General features: G+C 44.5%; 1 protein-coding gene across 2 annotated transcripts in view; it reads right to left on the bottom strand.

Annotated features, from left to right (window-relative positions):
- SLC18B1 (solute carrier family 18 member B1) overlaps positions 1-21487 on the bottom strand; it is a 671163-nt gene that overhangs the window by 95168 nt on the left and 554508 nt on the right. For both annotated transcript variants that reach the window (XM_085611645.1, XM_085611646.1), the window contains exon 12: positions 3181-3274. In XM_085611645.1, coding sequence (XP_085467771.1) covers positions 3181-3274 — 94 coding nt within the window. The remainder of the gene's footprint in view (positions 1-3180; positions 3275-21487) is intronic.

A 21487-nucleotide genomic window follows, 5' to 3' on the forward strand; every position in this document is an offset into this window, starting at 1 on the left:
GAGGTACCGACGGAAAGGTGAGCGCTTGAGAGTGATCTTGAGTGGTGTTGCGCAATATACTGGCCGCGAGCTGTATGCGAGCCGCGTGGGGCTATTTGTGGTGTGCGAGGACTATAGAACATGATTATACGAACATGAAATGTTGTTTCATGCAGCCTGGCTGACTAAATAAGAAGCGTAGGATAAGTGCGCACTGACTTTGAGGTGGCATGCTTTGTAGAACTAGTACGAACTGAGCGCTGACAGGGGTTTGTAAATAACCCAGTGGGGAAAAGCACGGACTAGACTTTGCCAAAATGTTTCATGCATTCCAGTAGGGTTTTGTGATCTCGGTAATGTGACAAAGGTTATGCTAGTTAGGAGTATGCTTTACTCGTATAAGATTTTGGCATGGATAACAACTCAGTTGCATGTTAAATAACAACGTTTTGGTCTTTAAAAAGATCTTACCCATGAAATCGACAATCAACATATACAGCACTCATTAGGCTGTGATATGCTTGGATATGACTTGGCAGTTCCCAGCCAGACCTGTGTGTTATATGTAGAAACGTAACTTTTGCTATATTAGAGATGAATGAGGGTAATATGAGACTAGTAGGGTACCATAATGTTTTGTGGTCCTTTCCACTTTTTCTCATAGAGCGGTGCCTCCTTTTTCCTGAGCTGCAGCCAGGTGAGGTGAGGTCTTCTCATGCATTACGGGTAAGCATGTAATGCATATATTTACGAATTAGTAATAAGATAGATGATGATTAAAAACATCACTATAAGAAATAGATCATAAGTTTTCTTTGAACACGAGAGTCCTGTTTTTTAGAATTGTGCCAACACTTTGAATATTATTTTATTTCTGTTACAGAAGCTATTAGCATTTCGTCACTTGCAGAGAACACGTTGCACATTCCTGATTACAGGTGAAAAGGTTGTATTGGTTCCAACCTTTTCTTATTTTTCACGTTTGCAGTAGCAATTCTTTTGTGGTCCTGAAGAAGGCAGAGGATAGAGTTTTTCCTTAATTGCTGAAAGATGTTGACCCGTTTATCCATTAAGACAGTTTGAAAACTGTTGTTTGCACTGTTTTTAGGTTTGAGCTTTGAGAGATATTAATAAAGGTTTTTTCTCTCATTGCTCAATTTTAATTCACTTTTTCTAATCATTCTGCACTGCACATTTCATTACCTACACAAAACAATTGCTCATATCTGTAGGTCTATTAATAAGCGCGTTATATTGAGTGCGATATCAACAGCTCTTGATAAAAACATCCGCGAGCTCCCCTTTCCTTTTCAAAGGGTTGCAGCCCTTAGTGTCACTAGTGTGACATTAGGAGGAGACCCAGATGATGAAGCATGTCACCATTGGTGAGTGATGGGAATTCGTCCTTTTTGGAAGGACTTTCATAGCCTGTTAAGAGTTAGAGAGGTCAGTGATCACGCTTTTTCAGGTCTCTTATGGTTCAATTTGATTGTTTAGACCAGTGGGTAGAAGTGTTTTTTTATCTGTCTTTCATGGGGGGGGAGTATATCCACGCTAGGTCTTTAAAATATTCCCTTAGAACCTGCTTAAATTGAAGTGTTTGTTGTCCTTTTCCCACAGCCTTTTCATGGTGGTCCCACAACCATGGAAAGGCTGTCAGAAAGGGACTTTGGGGGTCCGTAGCAGGACCCCCGCCTCTGTGGGCCTCCGTTATGTGGCCAGGAGGAGGGCATGAGGTGCCCGCAAACATTCATGTACCACATGGTGCCTGGCCACGGAGCATGGATGTTTGCACACATGCCTTTCACTACGGCGCCTTGGCCACAGCACAAGTTGGAATAGTGAACTGCATGTTTCAGACCGCTTACTCTGCGGTTGTACCATAATATGGCGGGTGGAACCATGAACTACATGTCGGGTGGTCTCCGTCCCATCATTGTAATGAGGCCCTAAGTTTTTTGGGTAAAGCTTGCGGGATCTACACATATAACTCTTTGCTGAATTCGGAATGTTGTCCACTTTTCAGAAATATATAGCTTTCCTAGATCACTCATGGGTTTCACACTGGTTGCCACCACAGACTGGAAGGAGGTTAAAAGCACAAAGGGCTATCTCGTTGAAAAATGCCAATATTGTGGTAAAGAATTAGTTCTATTTTTTTATTCCGCTCTGCATATCCCTGAAAGCTGGGAAGATGGTGACTATAGCACAGCAAACCGTTCACTGATGCCATTTTACGGAAAAAAAACCAGACACTTGTATCCAGAGTACTTTTCCCCCCTATTTTTCCCCCAAAACTCAACATTTAGCTATACTGTGGCTATTTTTTCAGTCCCCTCCAGGGGAATCCAAAATCCTGGGTACCTTTAAAATCCCAAGGATGTTGGTTAAAAAAAAGGACATACATTTGGCATGGATACCTAATATGGACACAAAGGTATGGAGGCCTAAGCATGAATCCCCCAAATAGCCAAAAAGGGCTCACCATGGTGGGGGGATGGAGAGCACCAGCAGTTAAGGGGTTAACTAGCATCCAGGTAAATGTATTTGCTGTTGGCAAAGTCACTCGCCAAATAGTATATAATTTCTGAAATATAGCCCACAGCCGGGTAGATAATGAAGTTTACTTGACATTTGCATGGCTGCCTGCCAAATTGTACATGATGTCTACTCTTTTGTTAGAATCCGGATAAAGAGTACATTTTCTTTGCTTTCTACTTGACTGCTGGCCAAACAGTACATAATGCCTGTTAGTTAGCCACAGGCCATGTAAATATAAAGTGTTTTTGCTATTTGTATGCCTGGTGGCCAAACAGTAAATAATCTCTGCTATTTAGCTAGCGGGCCAGTAAATATCAAACTTTCTTAGTTGTTTGTATGGCTGCCAACTAAACTGTGGAGAATCTTTACTATCTAGCCAGCAGAGCCTAGGCTAAATGTTAAATAATGTCTACAATTTAGCCAGTGGGCCGGTAATTAGTTGAGAAGATTTACTATTTACATGGCAGCCGGCTAAATAGCCATCAAAATACATTTTATTGTAAGCTATTCCATTTAATTATGTAATGAGTCCTTAGTATGTTATTGGTTTCAGAAATCTAGCAGGATTTACACATTCATCACTTATATTTTCAATAAACCAATATGAAACAAGGCAAAGTTGCCCAACTATAGTTCCCTAGAAAAGAAATATGTACTCACAACAGCCAACGAAACTGCTCCTTGTATTGCTGAAGCCCATTCAAAGTGAAATCTATCATTTAGTAATCCACCAAGTGTTGGTCCAATAAACCCTCTAAAATGAAAAAAAAGATAATATTTCAGTACAACAAGGAATATACAAAATACAAAGCATAGGTACAGGTGATCACACATGGTCAGGCCGACTGGCGATGCATCTTGGGGGATAGACAAGCAGGTTGGCCCTAGTCCCCTCTTAGTTCTCAGAGCAGTTTTTAGTCCAAACATTTTATAAGTCCCAAGCTTTTGATTTTGGTTATCTGGGTACCCTTAGCACCACCACTAAGAATCCAGGACTGGAAGGACACCAGTAAGGAGGTTAGGGCTCACTTAAGCTGGGTCTAGGTGCAAGTTTAAGATGGTTGGAGTTGTTTCTGTCCCTGAAGTTCTGATCAGGAAGCCAGCCAAATAGCCCTTGGAGGCACTCTAGTGGAAATATGTTCAGCAGTAGAACAGGACTCAAACAGCAGGGCAGGCCTCTGGTGGTTCAATACAATCTTCAGGCAGCAAAGCACCCTTTCCAGGTGCAGCAAAGCAGTCCTCTTAAGTACGCAGCAGGCAGTCCTCTGACAGTCCTTCCGCAGGTCTAGAAAATGTACTGAAGAGTGGGCCTGAGGGTACTATTTTTATACCTGGTACCTCCTTTGAAGCAGGGAACGTTTCTAGAGAATTTCCTTTGAAGTGCTTGAAGTTTCCTGCTTCCTCTGCCTCCTGGCTTTCCTTTGTATGAAGGCAGAGCACAGCTCATTCAGTTGCAAGAGGGGCTGCCCCCCTAATCCTGCCAGTGATGGCCCACACAGGCACACCTAATCCCTCTTTGGTTCGGCTGGCTAGGAGGAATAAACAAAGGCCAACTGACAACTACACCCAGTCATGTGACCTAGGAACAGGCAGAAGACACTTTTTAAAAGTGGCATTTTCAAAAGTTTAACTTAAAATATGACATTACAAAGATTTTTATTCACAATTTCTCAGACACCAAACAAGCATGTATTAAATGTAATAAGGCAACCGACTGTTGTCCAATGGTAAAGATAGGCCTCACAGTTGTGAAACACAAATTTAGGAATGTTTCACTATCAGGACATCAAAACTCATGGCCAACTTTTTAATTACAATGTAACCTGTCCTATGGGCTTCCTAGGGCCTACCTCAGGGGTGATATATATGCATTAAATGGGGAGTTTAACGCTTGTTAAGGGGGGTAAATTGCCAAGAACAGTTGGCTGCTTAAAACTGCATGCAGTCTGCAATGGTAGGCCTTGGGACATGTTTTAAGGGGCCACTTAAGCCAGTCGCACAATAAGTGCAGCAGGCCCACTAGTAGCATTTAATTTACAGGCCCTCGGCATATGGTATACCATTTTACTAGGGACCTATAAGTAAATTAAATATGCTAATCAGGTGTAAGCCAATTTTGCCATGTTTATATAGGAGCACAAGCACTTCAGCATTAGTTAGCAGTGGTAAAGTGCACAGAGCCCTACACCAACAAAAACGGAGTCAGGAGGTATAGGAGGGGTGAAAGCAAAACATTTAGGTGTGACCCTGCCCTCAGGGTCAAGTCCAGCACTCCTTAAATTATGCAGCAAAATAGTCAGGGCTCTATGCGCTTTGCCTTTGATCTGATCAAGAATTTATGCTACGATTCTTTTGGTGCTAAGACTACATTCATTGATCTCAATGGTCTCACTGACGAGTAAGCCAACATCTTAGGCTGATAGTCCAGCCTACACTACAGGTGAGACAGTTTAGTGCTGGGCCTTTGGAGAGTTCCTTCACAAAACCTATGCCTCTTTTCTTGTTAAAGCCCAAGTGCCTAGTGGAATAATAAACATTGCAATTGTTCCTCTCCATAACTGAGTTCTAGATCATTGAAAAGTTATCTGTATTACACATTGTAAAAAAGCCATAATGTCTATCTTATGCAGAGTTATACAGAGTGTGTAAAAATCAGAAGTTATTTGAGGTTCCAAATGGGCAGCAAAAACCATAGAAAAATGGACACCATCCCTAGTAGCATCTAAATGTTTGGCAAAATCTTCTCTCTCATCCCCAAATTCAAAGGTTTTTAAACATTATTCTTGCATATTAAATCAAAATTTCTAAAGACTCATCATAGTGTAAGCAAATGTATCACCCCTTCAGCAAATCAGAGCACTTGAAAAATACACTTCATATTTCCTTAACACTTAAGCACTATTCGATTTAATAAAAGATTATTCAGCACCCTCTATGCTGATGTCATCCGGGCATGCTAGAACAGAATATGTTAAATCAAAAATAAAAATTATGTGAAAGAGTAGGTCTTAATTAACTAGTGGAAGGAAACAATACATGTTACAAGTTATAGCTGACTGAAGATGTTCACCAGGAACAGAACAATACTAGTGTTAAAACAGTGTTTTTTCTTTATTGATTTTTCAAGTACATCAATTAGGCTCATATCATTGTCAGTTCCTGAAATATAAATCTCAAATGCCTTTATAAACATCCAATCCCGTAGTCTATAAGGAGTCCCATTACACACCTCCATGAGATATTTCTAATATAACATTCAGAAATACGAAAAAAATATAAATTTAAGAGTGACCCAATTCCAAATAAAATAAACAACCCAACCCTCCTCGTTAAACTAAAACTACACTCTATTATCCCATTATGAAACAAAACAATATAATCTAGTCTACCCAAATTCCTGCTTCTCCTCCTCCCACCTTCTACCCTCCCCTCAGGCATGTCGCTACTAGTATTGAAGCTTACAGCAATATCCATCATCATCACATACATGAAATTAGTCCCATGGTCCAAGGATGTGAACATGTGCGTGGCTCCGCCCCCCGATCGCCTATCTTACGCGCTGCAAGTGCTTTTCCGTCTTTACTGTGGTGAGTTTGTGAGGCGTTGTTCCGGTCCCCGTGCAAGGGGTGCAGTATCATCTTCACTATCACTGCCTGGATCCTTCAATAATCCCAGCAAGCGTTCTCATGCCCTGGCCGCTTCCAGCGCCCTCTCGCTCCCTGATCTCTTTGCCATTTGCAACCTCACTATCCCATCACACTCCGCCCATTTATTGAATTCTCTCTTCCATCTGGCTATGCTAGGGGCCATTCTCGCTTTCCAGTGCATCGTGATTTCCCTTTTGACCAACAATTTGTGTTAATACAGTGTTGTACTAATAAAGTATTGTGCATCACAGGTTGTGACAGGAACCTTACATAACTAACCCTGTTATGGGAGGGATGATGGCTGCACCACACTGTGACTCTGGGGCTTCCAGTACTGGGACAGGATTGGTATCACCACACAGGTGGGACATTTGGCAAGGGGACCCCTTCTAGTCATTCCAAGGTCTCCATGAACACTTTTTTTCTCCTTCCCGCACACAATTGCACAAATACATGCAACTCTATCATGCCCTCACCATCCATATACAGGCCCCAGCTGGGTTGCCCGACAATAGCCTGCTCAAAGCTCAAATTCTTATTGTCCATCTCGGAAAGGGAGCAACAGCTCAAATATACAATGCATTAGTGCATAATTCACCAGAGGCGTCCTTGCATCTCTGACAGAGGTGGGCTGGCGAGATACCAAGATGACTCCCTGTGAACTTACGATCTCCAGCAGGCTGTGGCTGGTCCAGCTACAGTATCCCTATGCATTGTACTTTGCGCCTAAGCACCTGTGGATGGCTTGGGCTGCCCGCACTGACAGACTTCTAATGTACCCAGACAGAGGCAGATTTCTTCCATGTGGTGTGGGCCTGTCCTTGAATAACAGGCTTTTGGTATGGCATCGAATGAACCCCGAGTGTGGGTCTGCTCGGGATACTGGAGGATTTAGGAGGGCCACGATGTGACCGGACAATGGTGGGGGTGGCGAAGTTAGTCCCCAAGTGAGACATTGTTAGCCAATAGAAAGCGCCCCAACCCCATACACTGACAGAATGGTGGAGAATGGTGGTTTGGTGTGCTAAGCAGGAGCAACTAATATAACACGCCAGGTGTTGCACTTAGAAGCACACTAAACTTTGGGGCTGTTCTTTTGACATACCAGGCAGCGAGTGTATAAGTTGTCTGCAACGTTTCCAAACATTTTATTTTCCCAACATTTCTTGAAAATTCCATGGCATCTCTACCTGAATGGGACTGTCCATAGAGATGGCACCCCATTCGGAACAATATTGAGTCAGGCAAGATGTACTTATGTTCACGGATCACATATAAATCCTGATAATTTCTGTTGTAACCCAACGTCTCCTATTTCCTTTTCTCATCTTCTGAAGCTTCTTCCTAAATGTCTCTCAATTCACGAAAAGAAGGTTGGAGTGAACTGAGCAGGGAACGATTAACACTTTCAGTATTTTGCATGGAATTTTGTCTCATTTCATCTTGTTCAGTCTCCTGAAACACTGTTTCATTCTCAAGAGCACAATACCCAGTCACATACTCTGCATATAGGTTTTCCAGAGTGACCACATCTTTTTTAGCCTTATGGGCAGCACCCTTGATAACAGCAAACTGTCTTGTGATACAAAGAATTCCTCTGAACGACCAAGATAAACAACTTCCTTTGTACGACACAGCATTTGTGTAGGAAAAACCTTGTGACCACAGTCAGCTAAGTGATTCAGTAAAGCAACTGTGTCAAGTTTGCAGTACTTTTGCATCTTAGATGCAAGTAGCAAGTCCTCAACATTAGAGGACTTTCAGTATAACCTTGAGGGATCCTACAGAAAATGAGAACTTTATTTTCAAATTGAAACACAAAGAGATAATGGCTTTCCCCTTGGAGGGGAATGGAGAATCATATTTGGCATAGGTCAATGACTGAATACCGTTCTGCTTCAGATGGAATTTGGAACTGAATTACTGCTGGATTCTGTACTACTGGACAACGTGGGATTACTACTCTGTTTATTTTTCTAAAATGCTACAATATTCTCCTTTTACCATTTGGTTTTTTAATTCCCATTACGGGAGAAATATAAGGACTACCAAACACTTTACGAAGAATTTCCTGTTCAATAATTTCTTCAATGACAGGTTTCATCCCTTCTTCTCCTGTCTACTGTTTAGTTCTAGGGAAAATAGTATTAGGATTCACAATTATCCTGATAGGTTTGGCACTTTTTATTAATCTTATCTATTTACTAGAGAAATCTCATACCTCTTGTTTGACAGCATGTCTTAAATCCAGGGGCAAGTCATCTTGGGTTAGAACTGAGAATAATTGGACTTGAGTCATGTGTTTTAATTTTGAACACTGAATTTGCATCTTGAGTTTCAATTCCAACACTTTCTGGTGTACAGTAAATCATACAGTTAGTCTTGCAAAACAAATCTCTTCCCTACAATTTACAGGGCTTGAATCACTCAGAATGAAAGGATGGTTATGCTCCATTTACCCTATTTTAACAGGGACATCTGCTATGACTTAATTAACAATCTGTATTAACAACCTGTTTGTTAATAGTCCCTACAACTTGGACTTCTCTTCCCATGAAGGGTAGGTTTGGAACCTGCACAGAACGCACTGTAGAGCGGGTAGCTTTGATTTTTTGATTCTTTGATTTTTTCTGCTTCACATCAAACCAGTCACCACTGTATTTGGCAAGCTTCCCAATTTCATCTATACGTTTGTCTGCCAACACATCTCACTTTGCTGTATCTCATGACAAACGCAGAAATAAAACAACTGGCACTATCTATCTCTCTATCCTATTTTAACAGGGACATCTGCTATGACTTAATTAACAATCTGTATTAACAACCTGTTTGTAAATAGTGCCTACAACTTGGACTTCTCTTCCCATGAAGGGTAGGTTTGGAACCTGCACAGAACGCACTGTAGAGCGGGTAGCTCCTGAATCAATAAAAAAAGAAACAGGGTGGCCATTGACTTCAACATCAATGTATGGGCCACTTTGGTCTACCTCCAGGACCGTTCCAAGCAAGCAAGCAAGCTTTATCTTCTCTCAGGCACCACCATTAGGAATTTTGTCCCAGGAGAAAACTGAGGAAAATCATTAGTTACAATTATTGGATTCTTTTGGTACTCTTCGTTATACCACTTTTTTTTAATGTTTTGCTGTAGGCATTTTCATGGGCAACAGCCTCTGATCATGAATACTCTGCATAGAAGCAGATTGGGTTGTTGTCACTGACCATATCTGTATCTGTTTCACATTTCTCTGCATCTGAGGAACAAAATGATTCTGAATCCAGTCGTAATTCTGTCGACATTCTCACTTCCAGGGTCCAATATTACCACGAAAGTGACAAGCAGTGTTCTTCGTCAACAAATATATATTTGCATTAATTCCAGACTGTTCTAAAATCCTCGTTCATGACCTTGCATCTGCATCATTACATTTCCCATTCTCACACCCTGCATTGAAGACATCCTATTCATTCTAACATTGTCTGAATGTACACACCCCAAATAAGAACCATCAACTGATTTCTTGAAATCCTTTAAAATTGCTTTGTCTGGGCAACCATCATCCTTTCTTTGATTTTTTCTGCTTCACATCAAACCAGTTACTACTGTATTTGGCAAGCTTCCCAATTTCATCTATACCCTTGCCTGCCAACACATCTCACTTTGCTGTATCTCATGACAAACACAGAAATAAAACAACTGGCACTATCTATCTTTCGGTCATCGACTCGATATGCTTCTTGAAAATCAGCATAAGTGTCTCATGGTAAGCATGCATGGATTCTTTCGGCTCTTGTCAAGTTCTGAAAATATTTGCCCTATTAATATCTTTCTTGGAAACCATCTTTCTCAAATGCTCAATCACCAGCTTGTATTTGTTAGCTACCTCATCAGCAGGTGCAACTCTTGCTGGTCCCTCAATCGACCAGGCAACAGCAGTCTTACACTTGGGCCACTAATGACTAGGGACTCCAAGCCCATATAACAAATTTAAATCAGTCCAAAGAATTTTCGTAAAAGTAAAAGTAGCTAATAACTCTGCGACTGGTAGAACTATGGATTTGGCTAAAACTCACAAGGATCTTGTTGATATACTGTGTGTTTTTTTTTTATAAAGTAGGTATAGTAAACCCAAAGAAGCAGGGGAATACAAACCAGTGGTTCACAAAGGGCTGTAGGGTAGTTAAACAGGAACTACTACAGGCCATTAAGGCAGGCAATCGCCAACATATTCTGGAAGCAAGGAGGGCCTATAGGAAGATAATCCTTAGTGCCAAAACTGAGTGGGAAGAGGGAAGATGGGTTGCTATTAGAACAGCCCTTATGGTAAAAGATTCAAGGTCCTTTTGGAACCTTGTTCACACTGGGAAATCGGAAGGTAAAACCACGATTGACCCCAATGTTTCCGAAGATGCATGGGCATCGCATTTCAAAAAACTCTACTCCAATAACACTACTAGGAGAGACGATCCCCCTGCAATTTTATTGACCCTGGACCCATCCTGGGATGCTCCTCCATGGACGTTAAAGGAAGTGGATTTGGCACTGGACAATCTTCAACCAAATAAAGCCCCTGGGCTAGATTGGATTCCTGGGGACCTTTATAGAGATGAAAGGACAGTTTGGGCACCCTACTTCCTAATTCTCTTCAATGCTATCCTGCTGGGCTTACCAGTTCCACCTACCTGGTTGGGTGCGGAAATTATCCCAATTTTTAAAAAGGGATCCCCCCTCGACCCGGGTAACTACAGGCCTATAAGCCTTATAGACGTGAGCCAGAAAATTTATTCAAGACTTCTCCTGCAACGGTTGCAGAATTGGATCGAGGAGAATAACATCCTAACCCCACTTCAAGCGGGATTTAGGTCCAAAATATCAACTATGGACCAACTATTTAGGCTCCAGATCCTCTACTGGAAACATGTTATATTGGAGGGGGGTAGTCTATATTTGACCTTCGTGGATTTGAAATCTGCATTTGACATGGTGGACCGCAATCAACTTTGGAATTTATTGCTAGCTATGGGGGTTCCACCTTATCTATGCTACCAATTGAAGATTCTCCACGAAGTAACATATGCCAGAGTTCGCTACGGGAAACATGGTCACCTGACTGGCCCTTTTCCAGTAGAGAAGGGTGTGTGCCAGGGCTGTGTCCTTGCCCCAACTCTGTTTTCACTTTATCTCAATGGGCTCATTGATGAACTTTTGGGAACTACAGACATTGATGCCCCAAAATTGGCCTCTCGAAGATATCCTGCACTTATGTTTGCAGACGACACCTTGCTGTTGTCAAAATCGCCGATGGGCATGCAGCGGGTGTTGAACCAGTTTACCAACTTCTGCAACAAAAGGAATCTGGTGGTCAATATAGATAAAACAAAATATATGGCCTTTAACGTAAAACCTTCCAACTACCCACACCCCATGATGGAAGGTATCCCTTTGGATCGGGTTTCTACTTTTGAGTACCTAGGCCTGACCTTGAATGATAAAATGGGATGGTCTCCTCAAAAGCTTAAAGCAAACTTAAAACTCAACCAGGCCATAGGGGGCATCCTTAAAGTTCATAAAAAATGTAGCTTAAAAATCATAAGTGCCCCCCTTGAAATTTATACTGTGCAATCCAGGTCCTCGACACTCTATGGGGCCGAATTATGTGGCCATACTCCTACAAATGATATGGTCAGTACCGAAAACAATTTTATTAGAAAACTCTTAACCCTTCCAAATAATACGCCGCTCATGCCATTGAGGTTGGATCTAAATATTCGCCCCATTTCAGAGGTTGCTGCCTCAAGGCCTTTGATGTATTGGAGGAGGATTTGGAGTATAACCGAGTTGGCATGCTATAGAGACGAACTGAAAGTAATCCTGGGTACACTAGGAGCCGATAAGATCCCCTGGCTCCAGTATGTTAGGCAGACACTTAATCAGATTGGTCTTGCACACCTCTGGGATAATCCAGAGGATTCAATCTCAGGCATTTCCAAGAAATCTCTTGCCACAATACTGAAAGATTACTTTTTAATGAAAGCTCACAGCTCGGCTAAACCATCAAGTCTGGCTGATGCCTTTCTTGATGTTAAGCCATATTACGCCTTTGTACCTGAACTTGATGTTATCCAGCCAACCTTAGCAAAGAAGCTATATGTACAGTTCAGATACGGAGCCCTTCCTTTATATTCATTCACAGATCGATGGGCGGCTGGTTTACATCATCCATGCCCTGGTTGTTCAATTGAACAGCAATCCATGATTCATGTTGTGCTTTTTTGTCCGGCTTATGCTGGTATCCGGAAAAAATGGATTATACAGTTATGTTTAAATCTAGGTGTTAGGAGCTACCTTGATTTTTTTAGGATTCTGAGAAGCGACATAAACCCACTTACTGTGGTTTCAGTCTCCAAGTTTTTGTTTTCAATGTGGTTAATTCGCAGGAAATTAACTAGCAAAATTATCCACTGATATCTTGGTATCAAGCATGGCTAGAATACTGCCAAACCACATTGTTATTTGACCATTATTCACTGACATTAGTACCATTAAATTGACTGGAATATGTACCTATTATGAAAATTGTGATATTAAGACTGTACTTTTATGATTTTAAACAATCGCAAAAAAGTTTTTGAATGAATGAAAAGTAGTCAACCTATTAACCTTCTTGTATCCTTGTTCAGGTTCCTCCCTTAGTTTTGGAAAATTTACCATAAAAGCATATTGATCAGCTGTTGACCAAGGCGCACACACATAATTCTCTGCATGTACTTCTCTGAATCTGAATTCTAAAAACCACCCATTTCTGATACTCTTCGCCTTCTTTCCTATTTCTTGAACTTTATTTTTCCTTGTCATCTCTTTCTTCCACCTTTCCCTGCATTACTTTAAGTCACTTCATTATCTTGTTTTTTTCTATTAAATCCTTAATGTGTGCTCCTAATGCTATCAATCCCAATTATTTTAATTTTCAATTGGTCAAATCCATTTTGTAATTTCTCTTCACATTCTTCATTTAGTAAGGTCAACCTCACACTTATCAGCCAAATCATCAAGTTTATCATGTGCTACATTTGCACATCTTGCAGCTTCTTTAATAAGATATCTAATTTCCTCAACATTATAGGTCAAAAGCCGGTTCAGGTTAACAGATCTCAGTAACATTCCTCCAAAGTCAAATTTTAAAAATCCAACATTGACAACACTCCCTTTTGGAAGGTTTTTAAATGACAGCAGTAGTGACCGGCTTTAACTGGGGGGGCAAGAGAAACAATTGCAGTATCCCTATGAGAACTTGTCACGGCTGTCGTAATTTCAGGCGGGGCACCTGCTATGGTACTCACAACCACACACATATTTCTTACCAGTACTGGTACATCCATACTATTTCTTGCTGCACCTGTATCCAGCACCACAGCAGGAGCAGGTCCCTGTCTCTACATCCCATCAGAAGACAGAGAAGGTCTAGAATTCTAAAGGTTATTTGAAAAGTTATGATTCTTGATTATGTTCCTCTTTATTTCCCTCGTAAGATTTTGTTTGGTTTGTTGTTTCTTTAACTATTGCAGGAAAAACTCCCAATCCCTCCATCAAGTCTCCCCTCCAGCACTATTCCTGTCGATTCAACTTGTTTTCAAACCATTGTCTAAATGAACCCTTCACCAGCGTTGTCATTTTTTTTCTGTTTCGTTTGCATGCGATCCTATAGTGCACCTCAAACTGAATAAGACCTGGTATAGCATTTTCTCAGTCATGGGTTGTCTTAGAAAATCTAGCTTTCTAATATTAAAGGTTCCCCCACTAAAGGAAAATGCAAGTTCTTGTCAGAAGCAGTATAGTTATTCTATTCAGAAATCAAGGTACATTTATAACTCTCAAAGTCCCTCATCATTTTGTCTGCAGGCATTCCCTCTGCAGGTAATTTCTGACCCTCAACACTGCGGGGTGCAGCAGCCCAGACTCTGCTCTGTGGGGGCCGGGGATTCCAGTGATTGTCAAAGTGGAGATGCAGGGGCCTAAGAGGTGAAATACAACAAAGCTTTATTAACATGTAAATGGTCTTTTAAAGACCTGTGAAGTACTCCGTGCGGCTGTGTGCGCGCGCTGGGAAGCTGTCTCAGCCCGGGCTGACACACACACACGGGTGAGTTGACAGAGGGTGAGGGGGAGAGGGAGACAGAGAGGGAGGGAGACAGAGGTTGACAGAGGGTGAAAGAGAGAGGCGCAGTCTGGGGGAGACAGAGGGAGGGAGGGAGGGAGACAGAGGGAGAGGGAGGGAGGCAGAGGGAGGGAGAGGAAGGGAGACAGAGGGAGACAGACAGAGGGAGGCAGAGAGGGAGGCAGAGAGGGAGGAAGGGAGACAGACACAGAGGGAGACAGAGGGAGGGAGACAGAGGGATGGAGACAGAGGGAGGGAGAGAGACAGAGGGTGAAAGAGGGAGGGAGACAGAGGGTGACAGAGGGAGGGAGAGGGAGACAGAGGGAGGGAGAGTGACAGGGAGAGAGACAGGGAGAGATAGAGGGAGGGAGACAGAGGGAGGTAGACAGAGGGAGAGACGGAGGGAGGGAGGGAGACGGAGGGAGACAGAGGGAGGGAGGGAGAGGGACAGGGAGAGATAGAGGGAGGGAGACAGAGAGACGGAGGGAGGGAGACGGAGGGAGGGATACAGAGGGAGACAAGGATACGGAGGGAGAGGGAGGGAGATGGAGGGAGACGGAGGGAGGGAGACGGAGGTAGACAGGGAGGGAGACGGAGGGAGGGAGATGGAGGGAGACGGAGGGAGGGAGAGGGAGGGAGGGAGACGGACGGATAATGGAGGGAGGGAGATGGAGGGAGACAGGGAGGGAGACGGAGACAGGGAGGGAGACGGAGACAGGGAGAGGGAGGGAGACGGAGACAGGGAGAGGAGGGAGGAGACGGAGGGAGAGAGACAGGGAGGGAGATGGAGGGAGACAGACAGAGGGAGACAGACAGAGGGAGGGAGACAGAGGGAGGGAGACAGAGGGAGGGAGACAGAGGGAGGGAGACAGAGGGAGGGAGACAGAGGGAGGGCGACAGAGGGAGGGCGACAGAGGGAGGGCGACAGAGGGAGGGCGACAGAGGGAGGGCGACAGAGGGAGGGCGACAGAGGGAGGGCGACAGAGGGAGGGCGACAGAGGGAGGGCGACAGAGGGAGGGCGACAGAGGGAGGGAGACAGAGAGGGAGACAGAGAGGGAGACAGAGAGGGAGACAGAGAGGGAGGAGGGCAACAGAGGGGGCGACAGAGGGGGAGACAGAGGGGGAGACAGAGGGGGAGGAGGGAGACAGAGAGGGAGAGGGAGGGAGGAGGGCGACGGAGGGAGGGCAACAGGGAGAGAGAGGGAGGGGGGAGAGGGAGGGAGAGTGGAAGGCAGGGAGAGGGAGGGGGAGGGGGAGGGGGAGAGAGAGAGAGAGATGTGTGTATGCTGGGTCTGGTGGCTCAGTGGAAGAAGGCATCTGCTGCAGGGACCTGTGTTCAACCTCATGGTCACAATTTTTTTTTGCTTTAGCCCCGCCCCTCCCCCTCTGACCCCGCCCCCACCGGTACGGCCCTCGCCCACAAACCACACTGTAAATTTGGCCCCCGAGAGAAAGTTTGTGAGTACCCATGCACTAGGCTGACCCCTGTCCAGTGGCAATTCACCCTGATTAATGAACCTACTCCCGTGCTACTTAAAAAAGACACCAATCAAGATTAGACCCACAATCCTAGGAAAGAAAACTTGTTCATTCAGAAAACAATATTTGTGTGCATGCGGTGCCTTACAATACACAGTAGCTTATGTAGATATATAAAACCACAATATCTCAAGATTTTGAGTTTTGACGAATCCAATAAAGTCCTACCAATAATAATACAAAAGCGTCTACAATATAAATCACAAATTTAAAAAATACATCAAAACAAAAGTAGTCAAACCATTAGCTGAACTAAGAATCAGCAATAAATATCCAAACACTTCACATACAGCAGACAAATCAATTTCTAATGTAAACTTCAAAATCTCTATTGCACATTAAAAACACCTCCTACACTGTCACGAGCACAAGAATTATTCCACCCTATTCACACTTACAATCCAAATTGTTCTGGATCAGAATTGCAAACAGGCTTGGCACAAAGGGATTTTGGAAGCAGAAAAGCAGGTGTTCTTTAACAGGTAACCGTCCTCTTCAAACAGGATTTGTGAGACAAAATCCCTGTACCCCAAAATCAAGACACTCTGAAGTTTTACCTCAAATACTGTTCCCACATGTGCTGTATTGGAGATGGTTTTAAACCTCAATTTCATGAGGCAATATGCCTCCACATTTAGGCACTCCCTAAAGCCTCAAATCAGGAGAAAATACAAAGCATTTAAATGAATCCAATTTTAACTTCGATTGGTCCACTCAATCAGCGAGTTCTAGAACAATGAAAGGCAAATGCTACTTACCAGTATGCATCTGTTCTTGGCATGTAGATCTACACACTGTGCATAGATCGCCATCTGGCGTTGGGCCCGGATGTTTGCAGTTGTTTTTCCTCTTGGAAAGTCTTTGGAAGTCACGAGGTATGTGACTCCTCCTTTGGATCGTATTGCGCATGGGCTTCGGCTCCATCCTCAGATTGTTTTTTTTCCGCCATCGGGCTCGGATGTGATCTTCGCGCTCCGGTTCCGAACAGTTTCCAGTTCTTCTATCGAAGCGCAATCCTCACAGATTGTTTTTCGCCAGCAGGGAAAGATGGCGCGTAGTAATAACAGTGAAGATGCCCGTGTGTGCTATCTAAATAAGATAAACTGGAACAGATAAAGGTAGCCGGGGAGGTGGGTGGGCGTGTGTAGATCTGCAGCTCTACATGCCAAGAACAGATGCATATTGGTAAGTAGCATTTGCCGTTCGAGGCATATGAGCTGCAGATTACACACTGTGCATCGATTATATAGCAGTACCCATCCTTAGCGGCGACCACCCGTACTTGTTGCAGTGGTTTGAAATAATGTTTTGAGTACAGCCTGGCCCACACTAGCCTGTTGCTTAGTTTGCACATCTACACAATAGTGTTTAGTGAAAGTGTGTGGTGTTGACATTGTAGCTGCTCTGCAGATATCATCTAATGGGATGTTCCCTAAAAATGCCATTGAAGCCCCTATTTCACGTGTAGAGTGGGCTTTAGGGGGAACGTATAGCGTTCGTTTTGCGGTAGCAAATCTGAATGCATTTGACAATCCACCTAGCTATTCCCGACTTGGAGATGGGGTTGGCTTTGTGTAGTGGTGAGAAAGAGACAAACAGTTGTTTGGTCTTACGAAAAGGTTGTGGTCTCTCGATGTAGTAGAGTAAGGCTCGTTTGACATCTAATGTGTGAAGAGCTCTTTCTGCAACGGTCTGTGGTTGCGAGAAGAATACCGGTAGTTCTACAGATTGGTTTGGGTGAAAAGGCGAAATGACTTTAGGGAGGAATTTTGGGTTGGTACGGAGAACAACCTTGTTATGGTGCATTTGGAGAAAAGGTTCTTGACTGGTAAGTGCTTGTATCTCACTGACCCTTCTGAGGGAAGTGATGGCTACAAGAAAGGCGGTTTTCCATGTTAGGAATTGAAGTTAACATTTGTGTAGAGGTTCAAAGGGAGGCCCCATTAGTCTGGTGAGAACGATATTTAGGTTCCACACATGTGAGGGTGGCACTCTGGGGGGAATTATTCGTTTGAGGCCTTTCTATGAAGGCCTTAATGGCAGGTACTCTAAAAAGTGATAGATGTTGCCTGTTTTGTAGATAAGCTGCTATGGCTGCAGGGTGCAGTCTAATCGACGTATAGGCTAGATTGCATCTTTGTAGGTGTAGTAAATAGCCTATGATGTGTTGAATGGACACATCTAGGGGATTGATGGTATTGTTGTGACAATAGACCACCAAACGTTTCCACTTGGCTGTGTGGTGGGCGCCAAGCCTCTTTAATGACGTTCATGCAGTCAGGGGGAAGATTTAGATAACCGAATTCTAGGATTTCAGGAGCCAGATCGCAAGGTTGAGCTGAGCTGGGTCCGGGGTGCCTGATCTCTCCATGGTTCTGGGTTAAGAGGTGTGGAGAGAGGTGTAACTGTTGGTGCGGTACTACAGATAGTTCCAGCAGTGTGGTGTACCACGGTTGTCTGGCCCAAATTGGAGCTACTAGGATTAGTGAGGGAGTGTTGTTGTAGTTTGCGCACCACTAGTGGAATGAGTGGGAGAGGCGGAAAAGCGTATGCAAATCTGCCTGAGCAGTTCATCCATATCACATTGCCTTTGGACAATGGGTGTGGATATCTGGCGGCGAAGCTTGGGCATTTGGCATTTTCGTGGGTGGTGAAGAGGTCTATCTGTGGATGCCCCCACATTTGAAAGTACGGGTGAAGAACTTGCGGGTGGAGTTCCCACTCGTGGAGTTGTTGCGTTTATCTGCTGAGCAGATCTGCCATAGTGTTTTGGACTCCTGGGACATGTTGGGCTAGGAGAAAAATTTTCTGGGGTATGGCCCATCGCCATATGCTCTGTGCTAGCTGAGAGAGATGTGGAGAGTGCGTGCCGCCTTGTTTTGGTATATAGTACATGGCTGTCATGTTGTCTGTGCGGACTAGGACTGCCTTGCCTGAAATCTGTGCTTGAAAAGATTTTAGGGCTAAAAAGATGGCTAGTAACTCCAAATGGTTGATGTGGAGTAACTTTTGTTGAGGTGTCCATCTGCCCTGCATGGTGTGATGTAATAGGTGAGCTCCCCAGCCGGAGAGTGATGTGTCCATTGTCAGTACTATCTGAGGAACCGGGTCCAGGAACGGTCGGCCTTTGGAAAGGTTTTTGGTGGTCCACCACTGCAGAGAGCGATGGGTACGACCATCTACCAACACCAGATCTGTTAACTGACCGTGGGCCTGGTTCCATTGGCGCGCTAAGCACTCTTGGAGAGGACGCATCTGGAGTCTTGCGTGAGGTACTATGAATATGCAAGAGGCCATCATCCCGATTAGTTGCATGAACACTCGAGCTGGAAGGGAGTGTTGTGACGTAGAACCTGAATGCTTGTAATCCTGGCAGGACTGGGGTAGGCTAGCGCTCTTGAGGTGTCTATGGTGGCACAGAGGTATTGTTTTACGTGGGATGGTTGTAGATGGGACTTTGCGTGATTTACTGTGAAGCCCAGTTCGTGAAGTAGCTGGATAGTGGCGTGCGTGTGTTGTACACACTGGTTGTATGAGCTGGCTTTTATCAGCCAGTCGTCTAGGTATGGGAAGACATGGATGTGTTGTCTCCGCAAGTGTGCTGCCAATACTGCTAGGCACTTGGTGAATACTCGTGGTGCTGTTGTGACTCCAAATGGGAGTACTTTGAATTGGTAATGTTGGCCGTCCACTACAAATCTGAGGAACTTCCTGTGAGCGTTGTGCACAGGAATGTGGAAATAGGCGTCTTTTAGGTCTAAAGTGGTCAGGAAATCGTTGTGGGAAAGCAGTGGCAGTACCTGCTGAAGTATTACCATGTGAAAATGGTCTGTGTGTATGTATCTGTTTAGGGGCCTGAGGTCTAGGATGGGCCGTAGACTCTCGTCCCTTCTTGGTATGAGAAAATATAGGGAGTAGACCCCCATATTTTGTTGGTTGGTAGGAACCTGTTCTATCGCCCCTTTTTGTAGGAGGGAGATTACCTCCTGCTTTAGTAGTGTTAGATGTTCCTGGAACATTGGGCGTTGTCTGGTTGGAATGTTTGGGGGGGTAGATATTAGTTCTAGGCAGTAGCCTGACCGAATTATTTGTGTTACCCATTTGTCTGAGGTGATGGTAGTCCAGACAGGAAGGAAATTTTGGAGTCTGCCCCCGACCAGAGTGGGATGGTCTGGGGGGAGTGGAGGGGAGTCATTGGGTAGGTGCGGAGGCAGAGCGGGCTGTGTTTGTCTTGCCTCTGCCTTTATTATTGTTGCCTCTGTAGCCGCCTCTTTGGTAACCCCTTGTAAAGGTGGATTGGGTAGGGGCCTTATATGAAGTGGAAGCGGTGTCAGAGGAGTAGCCTCTGGATGTGCTCCAAAAGGAAGAGCGGCGAAAGGAGTGCCTGGGAGGGTGTGATTGTAAGGCTCCCATAGATTTTGCCGTATCGGTGTCTTTTTTCATTTTTTCTAGGGCCTCATCCACTTTTGGGCCGAACAGATGTTCCTGGTCACAGGGGTGGTTCAGGATGGAAGCTTGAACTTCTGGTTTAAAACCTGAGATCCTGAGCCAGGCATGGCGACGGAGAAGGATGCTGGTATTAATGGCTCTGGAGGCGGTGTCAGCTGCATCTAGGGCACAGCGGATGGAGGTATTAGTAATGGTTTTGCCCTCCTGAATTAACTCGTTTGCCCTATTTTTATATTTGTCAGGGAGGTGTTGCATTATGGCTTCTAGTTCGTCATAATGGGCCCTGTCGTATCTTGCCAGTAGCGCTTGTGTATTAGCGATACGCCATATATTGGCAGCTTGGGATGCAGTGCGCTTGCCGGATGCGTCCAAGAGTTTTAACTCTTTGTCAGGTGGTGGTGCTTCGCCTGACGCTTGGGAGTTGGCCCTCTTTCGTGCTGTAGACACTACTAGGGAATCTAGTGGTGCTGGCCCTCTGATGCAGGCGGGATCTGTAGCGGCGACTATCTATTTTTTGTCAATGATCGGGTTAATGACCCTGGCTCTGACTGGGTCTTAAAAGACCTCCGGCACGTGTTTAATAACTCCTTTGAGCATGGGCAGTATGGCGGTGGCCCTATGCGTAGTGTCAAAAGTATCGAGAAGTAAGTCCTCCTCCACGGGGTCAGTAGGGAGATTCACCCCGTGATAGTGTGCAGCCCTCTGGAGTAAGTGGTTGAACCCTAATGAGTCTTCTGGTGGGGATGGTCTCGAAGGGTAGAGATCATCTTGTGGGACGTTAGGAATGTCAGGGATGTTATAGTCGTCCCATGGGTCTGGGGAGCCTGTGGGAGTGGGGTCCCCTGTAGGTAAGTCATGGGGCACGTCCCCTATGTCATCATAGATATTATCATTATCATCATCATCCGGAGAGGGTGTGGGGGAATGATGAGGTGGGGGTGGAGAAGGAGAAGGTGGAGAAGGAGAAGGTGGAGAAGGAGAAGGTGGAGGAGGGGAAGGTGGAGGGGGTGAGGGCATTCGGAAAGGGGAGGTAGCAGAGTCCTTCCACTTTGGAGGTGGAGCTGGGGCAGGCTTTTCCAGTTGTCTCTTTTTGATGCTGAGCATCAAATGTCCGGTTTTGGGGTCCTTGATCACTGTCTTTTGCAATGGATCAGGTGTAAAGAGTTCTTCCGAGGGTG

Source organism: Triturus cristatus, chromosome 6 (assembly GCF_964204655.1).
Source record: "Triturus cristatus chromosome 6, aTriCri1.1, whole genome shotgun sequence".
Lineage (NCBI taxonomy): Eukaryota > Metazoa > Chordata > Amphibia > Caudata > Salamandridae > Triturus > Triturus cristatus.